Source organism: Theropithecus gelada, chromosome 10 (assembly GCF_003255815.1).
Source record: "Theropithecus gelada isolate Dixy chromosome 10, Tgel_1.0, whole genome shotgun sequence".
NCBI classification, from domain to species: Eukaryota; Metazoa; Chordata; class Mammalia; order Primates; family Cercopithecidae; genus Theropithecus; species Theropithecus gelada.
The window spans coordinates 60,401,986-60,414,734 of record NC_037678.1 but is presented as its reverse complement, the minus strand read 5'-3'; the positions used below and the strand labels follow the sequence as shown (position 1 = coordinate 60,414,734).

The 12,749-nt window shown below is 45.3% G+C and overlaps 1 protein-coding gene across 2 annotated transcripts in view; it reads right to left on the bottom strand.

Annotated features, from left to right (window-relative positions):
* The window catches only part of PTPRT (protein tyrosine phosphatase, receptor type T), a 1,113,081-nt gene that overhangs the window by 173,481 nt on the left and 926,851 nt on the right, over positions 1 to 12,749 (bottom strand). Inside the window, exon 14 of one of the 2 annotated variants that reach the window (XM_025399269.1) lies at positions 12,513 to 12,569. The exons of the other annotated variant lie outside the window; for it this stretch is intronic. Coding sequence (XP_025255054.1) covers positions 12,513 to 12,569 — 57 coding nt within the window. The remainder of the gene's footprint in view (positions 1 to 12,512; positions 12,570 to 12,749) is intronic. 2 annotated transcript variants of the gene reach the window in all.

The following is a 12,749-nucleotide window of genomic DNA, read 5'->3' as shown; positions in this document are numbered from 1 at the left end:
TCATGCAGTTCTATTTCACGCATCTTTCTTGAAGATTATCTCCTCTCATGCCCTCGCACCCACGTATCCTATTCTAATATCTAAAGGATTGATGAACATGTCATGTGAATCTTGTTACATGAGCCAAATTATACAGACTTTGCTCAAATGATATTTAAACTTGACCTTTTTAACTTAAGTTCCCTCATCCTTTTCACTTTTCTTGTATATCAACCACCACCTTCAAGCCTTTCATATGTTGCATTTAGTTTTATTATTAATCGCTGGGCTTTCTCTATAATACCTTTCTTGATATTTAGCAACCAAACAATCCCATATAATTCCATAGGGAGACAAATCTTGTTCATATTTAGGTGATTTTTTTTCTGCTTTGCCTCCAATATTCTTTCTTTGATCTCGCTGTGACTAATTTTTTTAAATTGCTGACTACCTCCCCATGCCTCAAAGCAATGCCTCCTTCACCAGATCTGGTTGATAATAGAGCACTTGAGAAGGATTATTCCATCATTCTTCTAAGTGACATCACCTAGGATGTTTCTCAAGTAATAAATAAATTGCCTCAATTCATCATATGACAGTAATTGCTTTTAGTCACAATTTAACTCAGAGTCAATATTAAGTAGCTGGAAAACACCACAGAGATGCAGGGTTTTCAATGATAGCTCTACCCTTGCTGTGGAAGACCATTTAATAAGTACTGTTAAGTGCAAAGAAGATACATATTTCTAATATCCCAGACTCCTCAGTATTACCCAGTCAGTCCTAAGAGGTTAGAATTGACTTCATCACAGCCTATACAACTAAAACTGCTAAATATTGCTGACAGAAGTTGCCCTCGTTTTCAGCCTTGAATGGAGGTTAGCACCCTGTGAGACAGGAATAGCTTTAATTGATTGTTTGAAAGCACTCAGGCCACTCAAATAAATTGTTCCTCAAGTGCTGATTTTGCTTGGTCTCCTAAATCTATGTTTCCAGATAGACCTTGTTTTACACTATAAATGCTCTGTGTAGGTCAAATTCTAGTTTAGTCATGTTACACACACTGCAAAAGATGGCTAAATGAGACTCTGATAGAGAACCTCTTCTGGATGTGAGAAAACTCCTTTATTCTATTAAGAAAGTGTCTTTTTTATCCATGGAAATAGAGCAAAACAGACTTATTTAAGAACAGTCATACCCAACTGATGCCAGATACAATCATTATTGACACACCCCTTCTACGGCATACTCTTTCAAAGGTTTCACCATTGGTGAGCTGGAAATCCATTTATACCTCCCAATGACCTCAACTACTTTCTCTTGTGCCCAGGAGGCCTAACCTATGAGGGCTGCCAAGACCCAGCTGGGGTAGACAGAGGATTCAGTCTGTGGTAAAACTAAGACCTCAAGCTATGACTAGAGTTGGGTATAAGGTTGTCTAAGAAACCAAGTATCGGGCATACTTTGTAGACTGGGTTAGGTGTCAGACCACAGTTAAGGTAAATGACCAGGATATGGCTGAGGTAGGGGTCAAAGCTAAAGCAGAGATCAGGAGTCAACTTGTGGCTTGCGTTTAGGAGTGTATGGCAGTCAGTCTGCATCCATGGTGAGGGGCAAACTGGCCCACAAGTGTGGCTTAGACTTTATTCAGAAATAAAATTTAGCCCATGGCCATGAAAATAACTGGACAAAGCCCAGTGACCTCCACATGGACTATATCCATTACCTTGGTCTCATCAGCATCAGTTCAACCCTTGGCTTCATAGGAATAGTCCTGGACATTGCCTAACTTGAGTAGTGCTAGGATTATAATGATGACGGTGGCTATAGCAAGGTGCTGAGCATGGGAGCTAATTAGACAACACTACTGTCTTGGAGCTCACTATTTAGGGGGAGAGGAAAGTGCAAACTAATAATCAGAGCTGAGTGATGGGCACCAACACAGAGGTATGTACAGGAAAGGGCATGCCCAACTCTGCTTAGGCAAAGCTAGACCACAGACTTGATTTCCACGTGTCATCCATGGTGTGGGACACATGGGGCATTCCTGTGACCACTCAGTGATCTTCTCTTTTCCCTCCCCACCTTGACTCCCTGTGGTCCAGACTGCCCTGCTGATGATGAAGAAGAGGCTGAGTCATCTCAGCACTGACAGTACTGGCTCCTTGCTTGTAGAATCTGTGCTTTGAGCCTGGAGCTCAGGAGGCTCAAAGCTGCTTAGCTGCTGCAGACAGGAGTACCCATGGCCTGCACTAGGGATTAAGGGTTTAGTCTGAAGAGCAGATGTAAGAAGAAGAACACATACTCTTTAGGATGCCCTGCGGCAAAGTGATAGTCGCTTTAGAGTTCTTCAGGCAGCCGGTATGAGAGAGCTGTGGTCACACTGACCTGACTGTAATTCTTCCTGTGAAGCTCAGAGCAGTCCCAGGGCAGCAATGGGACAAAGATAGGCTTCTCAGGAGCAGCCAATGTAGAGCAAATCAGGGACAGTCTGCAGGTCATGTAATCCCAGGACACTGAGAACAGGTTACCACAGCCTGGCTTGTGAAACAAAGCCCAGGGCAGGGCATGACCAGCAGCAGATGCTGAGACTATTCAAAGGGAGAAACTACACCAAGAAAGGAAGGGTCAGAACCAGAGTGGAGACCTGTCTGGGCCAAATGTAGAATATGGTCAACAAGGGGATCTCACAGGGGAGATGGGATGAGCCAAATGGATTCTCTGGATGGCAGCTTTGGCCAAGGTTTTCTTGAGGTCTGTCCACTTTAAAAGCACAGCCCTTGAAGCTCAACCACTGCCCACTGGCCAGTGCTCAGGATCACTGCATTTCTAAGTGCATTCATTTCCCAGGGCTGTTGTTACAAATGACCACAACCCGAGTGGTTTAACGACAGAAATTTATTCTCTCACAATTCTGGAATCCAACAGTCCCAAATCAAGGTGACAGCATGGCCATGCTCCTTCTGAGACTGTGGTAGAACTCTTCTTTGCTTCTTCCTAGCTTCTGTTAGTGGTTGGCAATGCTTGGTATTCCTTGGTTTATAGATGCATCAATCCAATCTCTACCCTGTTGTCAATGACTTTCTCCCTGTGAGTCTGTATTTACATGATGTTTTTCTCTTCTTATAATGACACCAGGCATATTGGATTAGGGTCCACCCTTCTGACTTTAAACTAATTACATTTGCAAAGATACTGTTTTTAAATAAGGTTCCATTCACAGGTACTGGGGTTATTACTTCAACATATCCTTTTGGGGAACACAATTCAAATTCTAAGACCAGGTGAAGCTGAGTCATGACCCACACAGCCTGGGGATGGGCTACAAGCAGGAGCAGGAGCTTCGCATTTCACTAAATGAAATGCAAACTCTAACAGGGTTCACAGCCAAATGGACAGACAGCATGTGGGAAGAGGAATGGGAGCTCCTGCTTGGTTGTGGACTGAGCAGAACACAAGGCTTCTGGAAGGACAATATGTCTCGGCTTCCTTTGTCTGAACTGCATAGCAGGGTGCACCAGAGGCCGAGGTTCCCCCAGGCTCATACTCAGAAATACAATTCAATTCTTTCCAACCAACCCTGGCCAAATGGATCCCCTAACGGGTGACTGTATTACCTGACTTAGAGGGGCAAGAAAGGGGAGGAGAAGCAAAGATCTGCCCATCTAGGGCAGCTCTGTCCAGATTACACCTCTGCAACATGCAGCTTGCAGCTAGCATCAGAGTGCCTGGAAAGGAGAGAAGGGGCACCGGAGGAAGCAGGCAATCTATAGGAAGGATTAGTGGGAGTGTGAGCAGGATCAGACAGAGGAGCCAGTAAACACGCAGCACGGAATTTCAGATTAGTGCAACTAATCCAAGCAACGGTAATAAAATGAGCAGCAGCGAACACGGCATTGATTGTTGAGATTCCAGCCAAATCCACCATGAACATGTTTTCTTTCTTCTAGCCTTTGCCCCTTGGCTTTTGAAAGCAGAAACACTGAATCACTGTGTTCTGTATTAAATGCTGATCTGTTCACCTCCCCCAAAGGATGGATGGAAAAGCATCTCTGCTCTTAGTGGGAGGTGAGAAGGGTAGAAGAAGTGGCCAGTGTGGTTGTAGTAGATGTCACTTGCCACACCGGCACAGTCAGAGTCCTAAGACAGGGTCTTCCCTATGACTGCCCATGATTCCTGCCCCCAGCCCGACCTCTCCTGGGCTAACACCATGCGATCCCAGGCCAGACACTGGGCTCAGCAAGACCTGTCCCAGCAGATTTGGGGGAGCTTCAGACAAGGACTCTGAAGACTCAGTCTCCAGGAAGTTTGGCAGGTGAGTCTGCATGGAATTCAAATACTGGATTGAAAACTAGTGACTCACAATTAGCCTAACAAAATGGTACAAAGTGAGTAGAGTGAGGTGCTTGAACCATCACAGGCTGGAGGCAGAAATGGGGAAGGGGTGAGTATACCATGCCTGGCACATGCTCCATCAGTATCAGCCATCTGCTCGCTTATTAAATCATTCATGCATGGGGCCAAATGAATGAGCACTATAATGTGTGCTAGGCACAGCAAAAGAGTTGATAGAAACCAAACAGCTCCAACAAAACATGCTTATACCTTGAACGTATGCCATGTTCAATAGAAAACTTTGCTTAGGGCTGGGGGAGGGGGTTGCAGTTCTTTGTGCCAACTGGCCCAGCCAGTTGACTATCTCTGGGTGCAATCTGGAGATAACGGGGACCAGTTAAGGTTTTGCAGAGATCAAACTGTCTGAACTTGATCATAGAGGATGAGTAAAGCAAACCACGGAGGGAGAACATCTCAGCAAAGAGAAGAGAGTGTGAGAAGGCAAGTACCACTCACATGATCCATTTGAATGGGGTACAGGATGCTGAGGAGGAAATAAAATTGGAGAGATAAAAAAGGGATAGGGACTAAGTAGTAAATGACCTTTGATTCAGGCTAGTTATCCCAAACCACAAACAGAGCCCTGGGAGCATTTTAATCAGGATTAGACTTTTTTTTTTTTTTTTTTTTTTTTTTTGAGTCTGGGTCTTGCTTTGTCACCCAGGCTGGAGTGCAGTGGCATGAACATGCTCACTTCAGCCTCAACCTCCTGGGCTCAAGCGATCCTCTGACCTCAGCTAGGGCCACTGGCATGTTCTGGGGCCACAGGCATGTGCTGCCATGCCTGGCTATTTTTTTTTTTTTGAGACGGAGTCTTGCTCTGTCACCCAGGCTGGAGTGCAGTGGTGTGATCTCGGCTCGCTGCATCCTCCACCTCCTGGGTTCAAGTGATTCTCCTGCCTCAGCCTCCTGAGTACATGGGATTACAGATGCATGCCACCACAACTGGCTAATTTTTGTATTTTTAGTAGAGGCGGGGTTTCACCATGGTGGTCAGGCTGGTCTTGAGCTCCTGACCTCGTGATCTGCCCACCTTGGCCTCCCAAAGTGCTGGGATTATAGGCATGAGCCACAGCGCCTGGCCTTTTTTTTTTTTTTTTTTAATTTTACTTTTGTAGAGACATGGTCTCACTATGTTGCCTAGGCTGATCTCGAACTCCTGGGCTCAAACAATTCACTGACCTAAGCCTCCCAAAGTGCTGGGATTATGGGTATGAGCCACCATACCTGGCCTGAATAATACTCTGTTTTAGATGATCACTCTGGCTTCAGTGGGAAGTAAATATTGGAAGGGGATTGATGTAAAGACATGGGGACCCCACTTTGGAATCTGTGACACTAACTTTATGAGTCCCAGACATGAGTTGTAGCAGTGAGGAAGAAGGAGACAGAGATTCAGGAGAAATTTCAGAGGCAGTATCTGTCAGATTTCGTGATAAATTGGATATTGAAGATGAGGAAAAAGAGAAGGCAAGGATGATGCTTGACTTCTGAATCTGAGTTTAATAGCAGTTTGAATGGAAGACTGGAGACTGACTTCTCCTTGCTTTAAAGAGAATATCCCAGGAGAGAAAAAGGTGCAGTGAGAGCCGCAGTCATATATGCTACCTGAGTAGACATTTGTTTTGAAGAAGCACAAACATTAACAATCACCTCCTACAGAACACCCTACAGGGATATGACAACCTCTTCTGCATTAAGTCTTTTGATTCAGTGGGGAGACTGGCAACAGAAAAATGGCAGCTGGAATGATGTACCAATACCCTTGTGTCTGTCAAACTTTGAGCATCTGTTCTAAGACTGCTGATAAGGACAGTATCCTTATGCACTTGATCCAGGGCTCATCTCCTCCCCGATTCTGTAGTGTCAGCCTTACAGCCATATGAGCAGTTGCCTAGAAGAGCTGAGGAGGGTCCTCTGCAATGATCAGCCTGGCTCCTGGATGTCACCTGCCCTCCTGGCTTCCAGCTGTAGCCCTGCCCCTAGTCTTCTGGCACAGCCCTGGCCTTTGTGCACTCCAGAACCAATCAAAGCACTGGTCAAGGGGAACTAGAGGATACCCAAGTCAAAGGCTCAGGGATGTCCACATCCTTTCACCCATCTCAGCTCAGTCTTGCTCTTACTTTGGGTCACTGCAGGAGCTAGAGTTGCTGTGCTGCTGTGTCCAGCCATCCATCTTATGTCCTAAAGCTTTGATGAGCCCTGATTCATGACTTCTATTTGGCACTTTAAGTGCCCCAGGCCTGAGGCCCTGATGGGCTCTTACCTATTTCCTCCATCACTCACATTTCTCAGGAACCACAGTTCTGGCCCAGTCACCAATTACAGTCTGGCCCAGATTCAGTCTGCCTGAATCTTAGCAATGGTCAGTTTGCCTGCTGCTCACTCTCTGGACCTCAATTTGCTCATCTGTAAGATGGGTGTAGGATCATAATAATGACTAAGATAATGAAGTTTCTTATCTTATGATTCTTCCCAATAACTGGTCATTATTAGTATTTCCATTTTGCAGATAAGAAAATGGGGAAACTTTGGGGCTCAAAGCCTCTCAGATGGTAAATTGTGTGGCTTCTGAGACTGTCCTGAACCATCCTGCCATGGGATTTCCCAGTGCTGGCTCAGAATAGGTGCTCTCCAATGTCTATGGGCACAGAGCATGGAGAGTACAATTACAGACTGTCTTGAGAGACCTGAGTTTGAATCCTAGTTTCATCATTTCAGAGTTGAGTGATTTTTAATCATCTGACCCTCAGTTTCCTCATCTGTAAACTGTGACTACTAACAGGTACTCTATTTGGCAGAGCTGCTGGGAAGTTTAAACGAATTAATGATGTGAAACTCAGCACATTCCACAGCATGTAGGAAGTATGTAACATATTTGCTGTTATATTTTTCTTTTCATCATCTTATTGGACATTCCCAATGCTGCTGTCTCTCAGAACTGCCCCCTCTCTCCTGGCAGGCTATGCCCCTGCCTCTGCTGCCGGTCTTCCGCCTCTCTCCACCAAGCATTTTCCCCTCATGGTCGCTGTTCAGGTTGGAGCTTCACCTGGTTCTCCTGCCTCTGGTTCCTGTTCTCACATCATCTGTCAACCCCTTCCACTGGGCACATGCTCCCTTGGAGGGTCACCGAGGCCTCACGGTGTCCAAGCTCACAGGGCCCAGGGCATGACCCTAGGGAGACTGCTGCCTTGCTTCATCATCTTCTCTTGGCCTAAACAGCTTTGTCCCAAAGGCTCAAACTCCTTCTACCTGGGTCCAAGTGGAGCCGTCCCTGGGAAAGTTGCTTTAAGGGCAGTTGCGAAGCACTCCCAGAGTGTACGATGACCTGAATCCTGTCACTGTGCCAAGGCCCTGATTTAAAGAATTTCCAGGGAAATAATAGGAGAGAGTTTTAACATGAGGTGCACAGGAAATAAAGGAATAATAAGGGAAGTTGTATGCAATACCTGCTCAAACCTGGAGCTGGGTTAGGAGTGCATCCATTTCTTCTGTTGGCCCTCACCATGATTGGGCCTGGCTGTACAGGGACTCAACTTTACTATTTCATAAATGAAGAAGGTGAGGCTCAGAAAGGTGAAAGTCTGAGTAATTGGCTCAAGGTCCTTCAGTTTTTTTGTTTTTTTTTTTCTTTCTGAGACGGAATCTTGCTCTGTCACCTAGGCTAGAGTGCAGTGGTGCGATCTCGGCTCACTGCAAGCTCCGCCTCCCAGGTTCATGCCATTCTCCTGCCTCAGCCTCCCGAGTAGCTGGGATTACAGGCGCCTGCCACCACACTGGCTAATTTTTTGTATTTTTGGTAGAGACGGGGTTTCACTGTGTTAGCCAGGATAGTCTCGATCTCCTGACCTTGTGATCCGCCCGCCTCGGCCTCCCAAAGTGCTGGGATTACAGACGTGAGCCACCGCGCCCGGCCAAGTTCCCTCAGTTTTAAGGAATGGAGTTTGGGCTCCAGATGAGGGCTTGTCCCTTAGCCCTTCTCTCTGTAGAAAATTGACAATGGGCACTGGGCATGGCCAAGACAATGAAGTCAGATCTGCCCCTGAGGATGACCTGTAGTACAGCTACTGTGGCCTCCAGACTGAACACTGTCAGTCTCCTCTTGGGCTCAGAGGTCCAGGCCACCCCCTTGAGGCCTGGCTGAACTGCAGGAGGGATATGAGAAGAGGCCTTCTTTCTGCACTGGTGGGCCTGGGGAAGACTGAGTCCTCTTAATGTTAATTAACTGGTCACTTCTCTACTGCAGCCTCCAGTCAACTCACTGCAGAAAAATGCCCAATCCTGGCCAAAGAGGATTTTATCTTATTTCTCTCAATGGAAGCATCCCTGACCTCTACCCACTAGGTGACTATAGCCCCTCGCACCCAGTTGTGACAACCAAATAAATCTCCAGATTTTGCCAAACATCCCCTAGCCCCAGAGAGCAACAAGGAATAAAAGTAACTGAATATGAACCTCTTCTCTACACATACATTTCTATTCAGCAACTAGGGACAAAGATGACCCTAGATGTGTTACCTCTAGATCTGCGCTGCCCACAATGGTAGTCACGAAGACACGAACTTAGAGCACTTGAAAAGTGTCTGGTGCAACTGAGGAACTGAATTTTAAAATTTATTTTATTGAAGTGTTCTATGTGTAAAATACACACCAAATGTTAAAGACTTAGTACAAAAAAAGAATGTAAAATAGCTTTCATCTGTTGTTTTCTTTAATTCTGTTGCATATTATAATAGTAATATTTTGGATATACCAGATGATTGTGAACTTAAGATAGGCGGGCTTAAGATTCTTGGAGTTTACAATGCTGCTGAGAAAGTGATACCTATTCAGTAGAGACTGTACTTTAAGTACTGGTGCAAACATTCTGCTTTTCACTTTCAGTACAGTATTCCATAAATTACATGAGCTACTCAATACTTTAATATAAAATAGGCTTTGTGTTAGATGATTTCGCCTGACTTTAGGCTAATGTAAGTGTTTTGAACATGGCACATTTAAAGTAGGCTAGGTTAAGCTATGATGTTCCGCAGGTTAATTGTATTAAACACATTTTCAACTTACAACATTTCCAACTTATGATACATTTATTGGGACATAACTCCATCATAAGTTGAGGAGCATCTGTATTGAGTTAAATACATTATATTATTAAAATTAACTTCACCTGTTTCTTTTTACTTTTCTCAAGTAACTAAGAAATTTAAAATTACATACAATATTCAAATTCTATTATTATTAAACAGTATGGCTCTGGAGGTTTATAACGGAGGATGATTTTTGTCTCCATGGCACATTTGGGAATGTCTGGAGATGTATTTGGTTGTTACAATCGGGGTTGACATGCTGCTGGCATCTAATGGGGAGAGGCAGGGATGCCGCTAAGCATCCTACAGTGCACAGGACAGCACCCCCAACCCTGCCCCCAACAAAGAACTATCCGGCCCCAGACATCAATGGTGCTGGGGTTGCACAATCTTGCCATAGAGCATGAATTCCTTGAAGGATAAGCCAATAAATCCAGAAGAGCTAAAGAACTAATTGGAGCTAGATGGGCAAAGAAGTTAAAGCTCTTACTGCACTTAGTTCTCATGATTAACTATGACTGTGGTTATTAATATTTCAATTTCTCCAAATAAAGATAATGAAGTCTGGAAAAGAAAAATAACTTATCCAGGATCACCAGACCAGAAGGTGGCATTGCTGAGAGCTGAACTCAGCCTCCATTCACTCTGAATGCCGGCCTATCCCTGCTACATAATGTGGTCCTGCAGCTCTCTGAGTTGGTGTTGATATGAAAAGAGGCTGCCTGTGCTTAAAGTCTAATATCCCCATCATTCAGACCTAGGCAGTTATTATTTACATCAGCCATTATTGCTACCAGGGGACGAACATTAACAAAAACACCCTTTGAAAGGGATGGCACTCACAGGCACCTCGCCCATCAAATGAGGCTGAGAAACATGTGGAAATAAATGGATCACAATGAAATAAACCTGTCAGAGGAGGAACATTCAGATGCCTTAGAAGACAAGAAGTAAGAACAAAAGCACATGATATGGGATTCGCTCTGTTTAAAGAAAATATTATCTGACTGCTCGACTTGAATAGAGCCCAGAGAACAATGGCCCAGCAGAAACAGAGCAGCTTGCACACACTCTGGAGAAGTATTGTTTCTCTGTAAATTGGTGGTGTGCACAGTGGCGAGAGTCACTTTTCTCCCGCTGTCGATCTGCACACTCCCACGTGTCCATCTGTAACTCCTACCTCCCTTTGGGAAGGGCCTCTGATAAGGTAGGGCTGGGGACTGATTTCAGTAAAGACCTACTATGTGCAGTGACCGCACACAACATTCCTAGCATCTTCTAATGGAATTTTTAATATAACTGCATGAAGCACATCTGATAATTAGTTTTGCAAGTGAAATAAGGCTATGCAACTTGCTTAAGGTAATCTAACAGGGAGTGGCTGAGATAAAATTCCTGTAATGTTTGTAATGTTTGCGGTGACACACTAGAGTACAGGTGTCCAGGGCAGTACAAAGGCAGAGACAAAACTCGCCCATAGTGGACACTGTTTAGGCTCAGCCCCAATCTCCTTTACTGGGCTGGTGTGACTACTCTACAGGTGCTGTGGGTGCTGGCAGCAAATGGCTCACAAATACCTCCCTTCCAAGAGAAGTACCATTAGGCAAAAGGGAACCACTTCCCCAGGATGTAATGCATTCCCAAGGCAGCCCACAGCCAGTGGCTGACCAACACCATGGTACAAATATTGGCCCCCTTGCCTCAAGGTGGGACCAACTCTTTAGTACATTTCCTGCTCCATACCTCCCCTTTTCCCGGGGTTCAGGCAGATGCAGGTCTCCACATCCTCCCTTAGCTTTGTTCTCTGCCGTATCTCATCCTCCTCCCTTTCTTCTGAGAACACTCTGCAATGAATAATTTGCACAAGAATCTCCATCTCAGTCTCAGTGTCCAGGGAACTCAACCTAAGACATTCACTAGCAGTGATGTCTCTGAGTTTGGGAAAGGGGGTGGACAGGAGTGAACTGTGAAGGTACTGGATGCCCAGACTCATGTCATCACTGCTTGCTGCACCTTCTTTTCCACCATGATAAAATGACCATTCAGGCATTAGCAGACCGGAGGCCATTGTCTGGGCAAGGACTTTAAGAGAGGTGACAGTTAAAGGTTTGAAATCTCCAAGAAACTTCCCACGGATTAAAAAGGCACCCTGCAATAAAGAGGTCTCTAGGTTGGCTTGTCTTTTGAGTCCCATGATGGACGTCGACCTCTCACATGAGTGGCTCTGCGTCCTTTGAAGAATGGCACACATTCATGTGAAATGAGTTCCACCTACGGTGCACTTGAGGAAAGGGGCTGGTATTTACTTCAAACAAATATAGACTTTGGACTGGGCATACCCATAGCAGCTCCTTTGACATTTATTATCTTGTTTAGTCTCAGAGGCATGTGTACAGTCTACAATGTAAATGGTGCCTCATAAGGGGTAGGTGGGATTATTCCTATTTAACAGATAGGAAAAGTCGGGCTGATATGGTATGGGTAAATTGTCAGGACAAATGGCAGACCTGAGATCATAGTGAGAGCTTCTCATTTCCTAGGCACAGAATTGTTACGTCAACTTTTTCCCAAACTTATATCACAGCTCAGCTGTCACTTCCCCTGTGAAGCACTCCCTTGGCTGCACATGAGTTTGTTTATTTTGAACACCATGTACCTTTCCTTTGTAACACCACTCAAAGTGGCAAATTTATTTGTGTAGGTTTTTGACCAATGGCTGTTTCGTCTCCTGGAAAGGCATTGGAACATATCTTCTTTTGCTCTTCATTGTACATCTCAGTGCCTAGAACAGTGCCTGGCACCCAGGAGGTACTTAGTAAGCATTAGTAGAATGAGTGAATAGGTGAGTGGACAGATGAGTGTATGCACAGAGGGATGGATGGATGGTTGGATGAATGAATGAATGTGTGGGTTGATGGGTGAATGGGTGGAGGGGTGAGTAGGTGGGTGGGGTGGAGGGACTGCTGGTTCCTCTCTGGTGCACCTGGCTTGGAGGACCCACTAAGCATGGGCAACTCTCCCCTCCCACCCGCCCAGGGCTCTGGTGATCACCTGTGGTGAGGAGGCAGAGTGGAGTCCCCGGGGTCACCTGGGCGCTGCCCATTGGTGCTGACCACAAGGAAGCCAGTCCCCAGGCAGCATGCAGAAGAGAAGGAGAGAAAGAAACACACATGAAAACGTGCGGTACGGTGAACAAAACTGCAATTCTTGTGGCTCTGAAGAGCTCACACTAAATAGCAAAAGAACATCATGATTTAACAAAACAGGGCCTGAAATAGATTTTTTAAA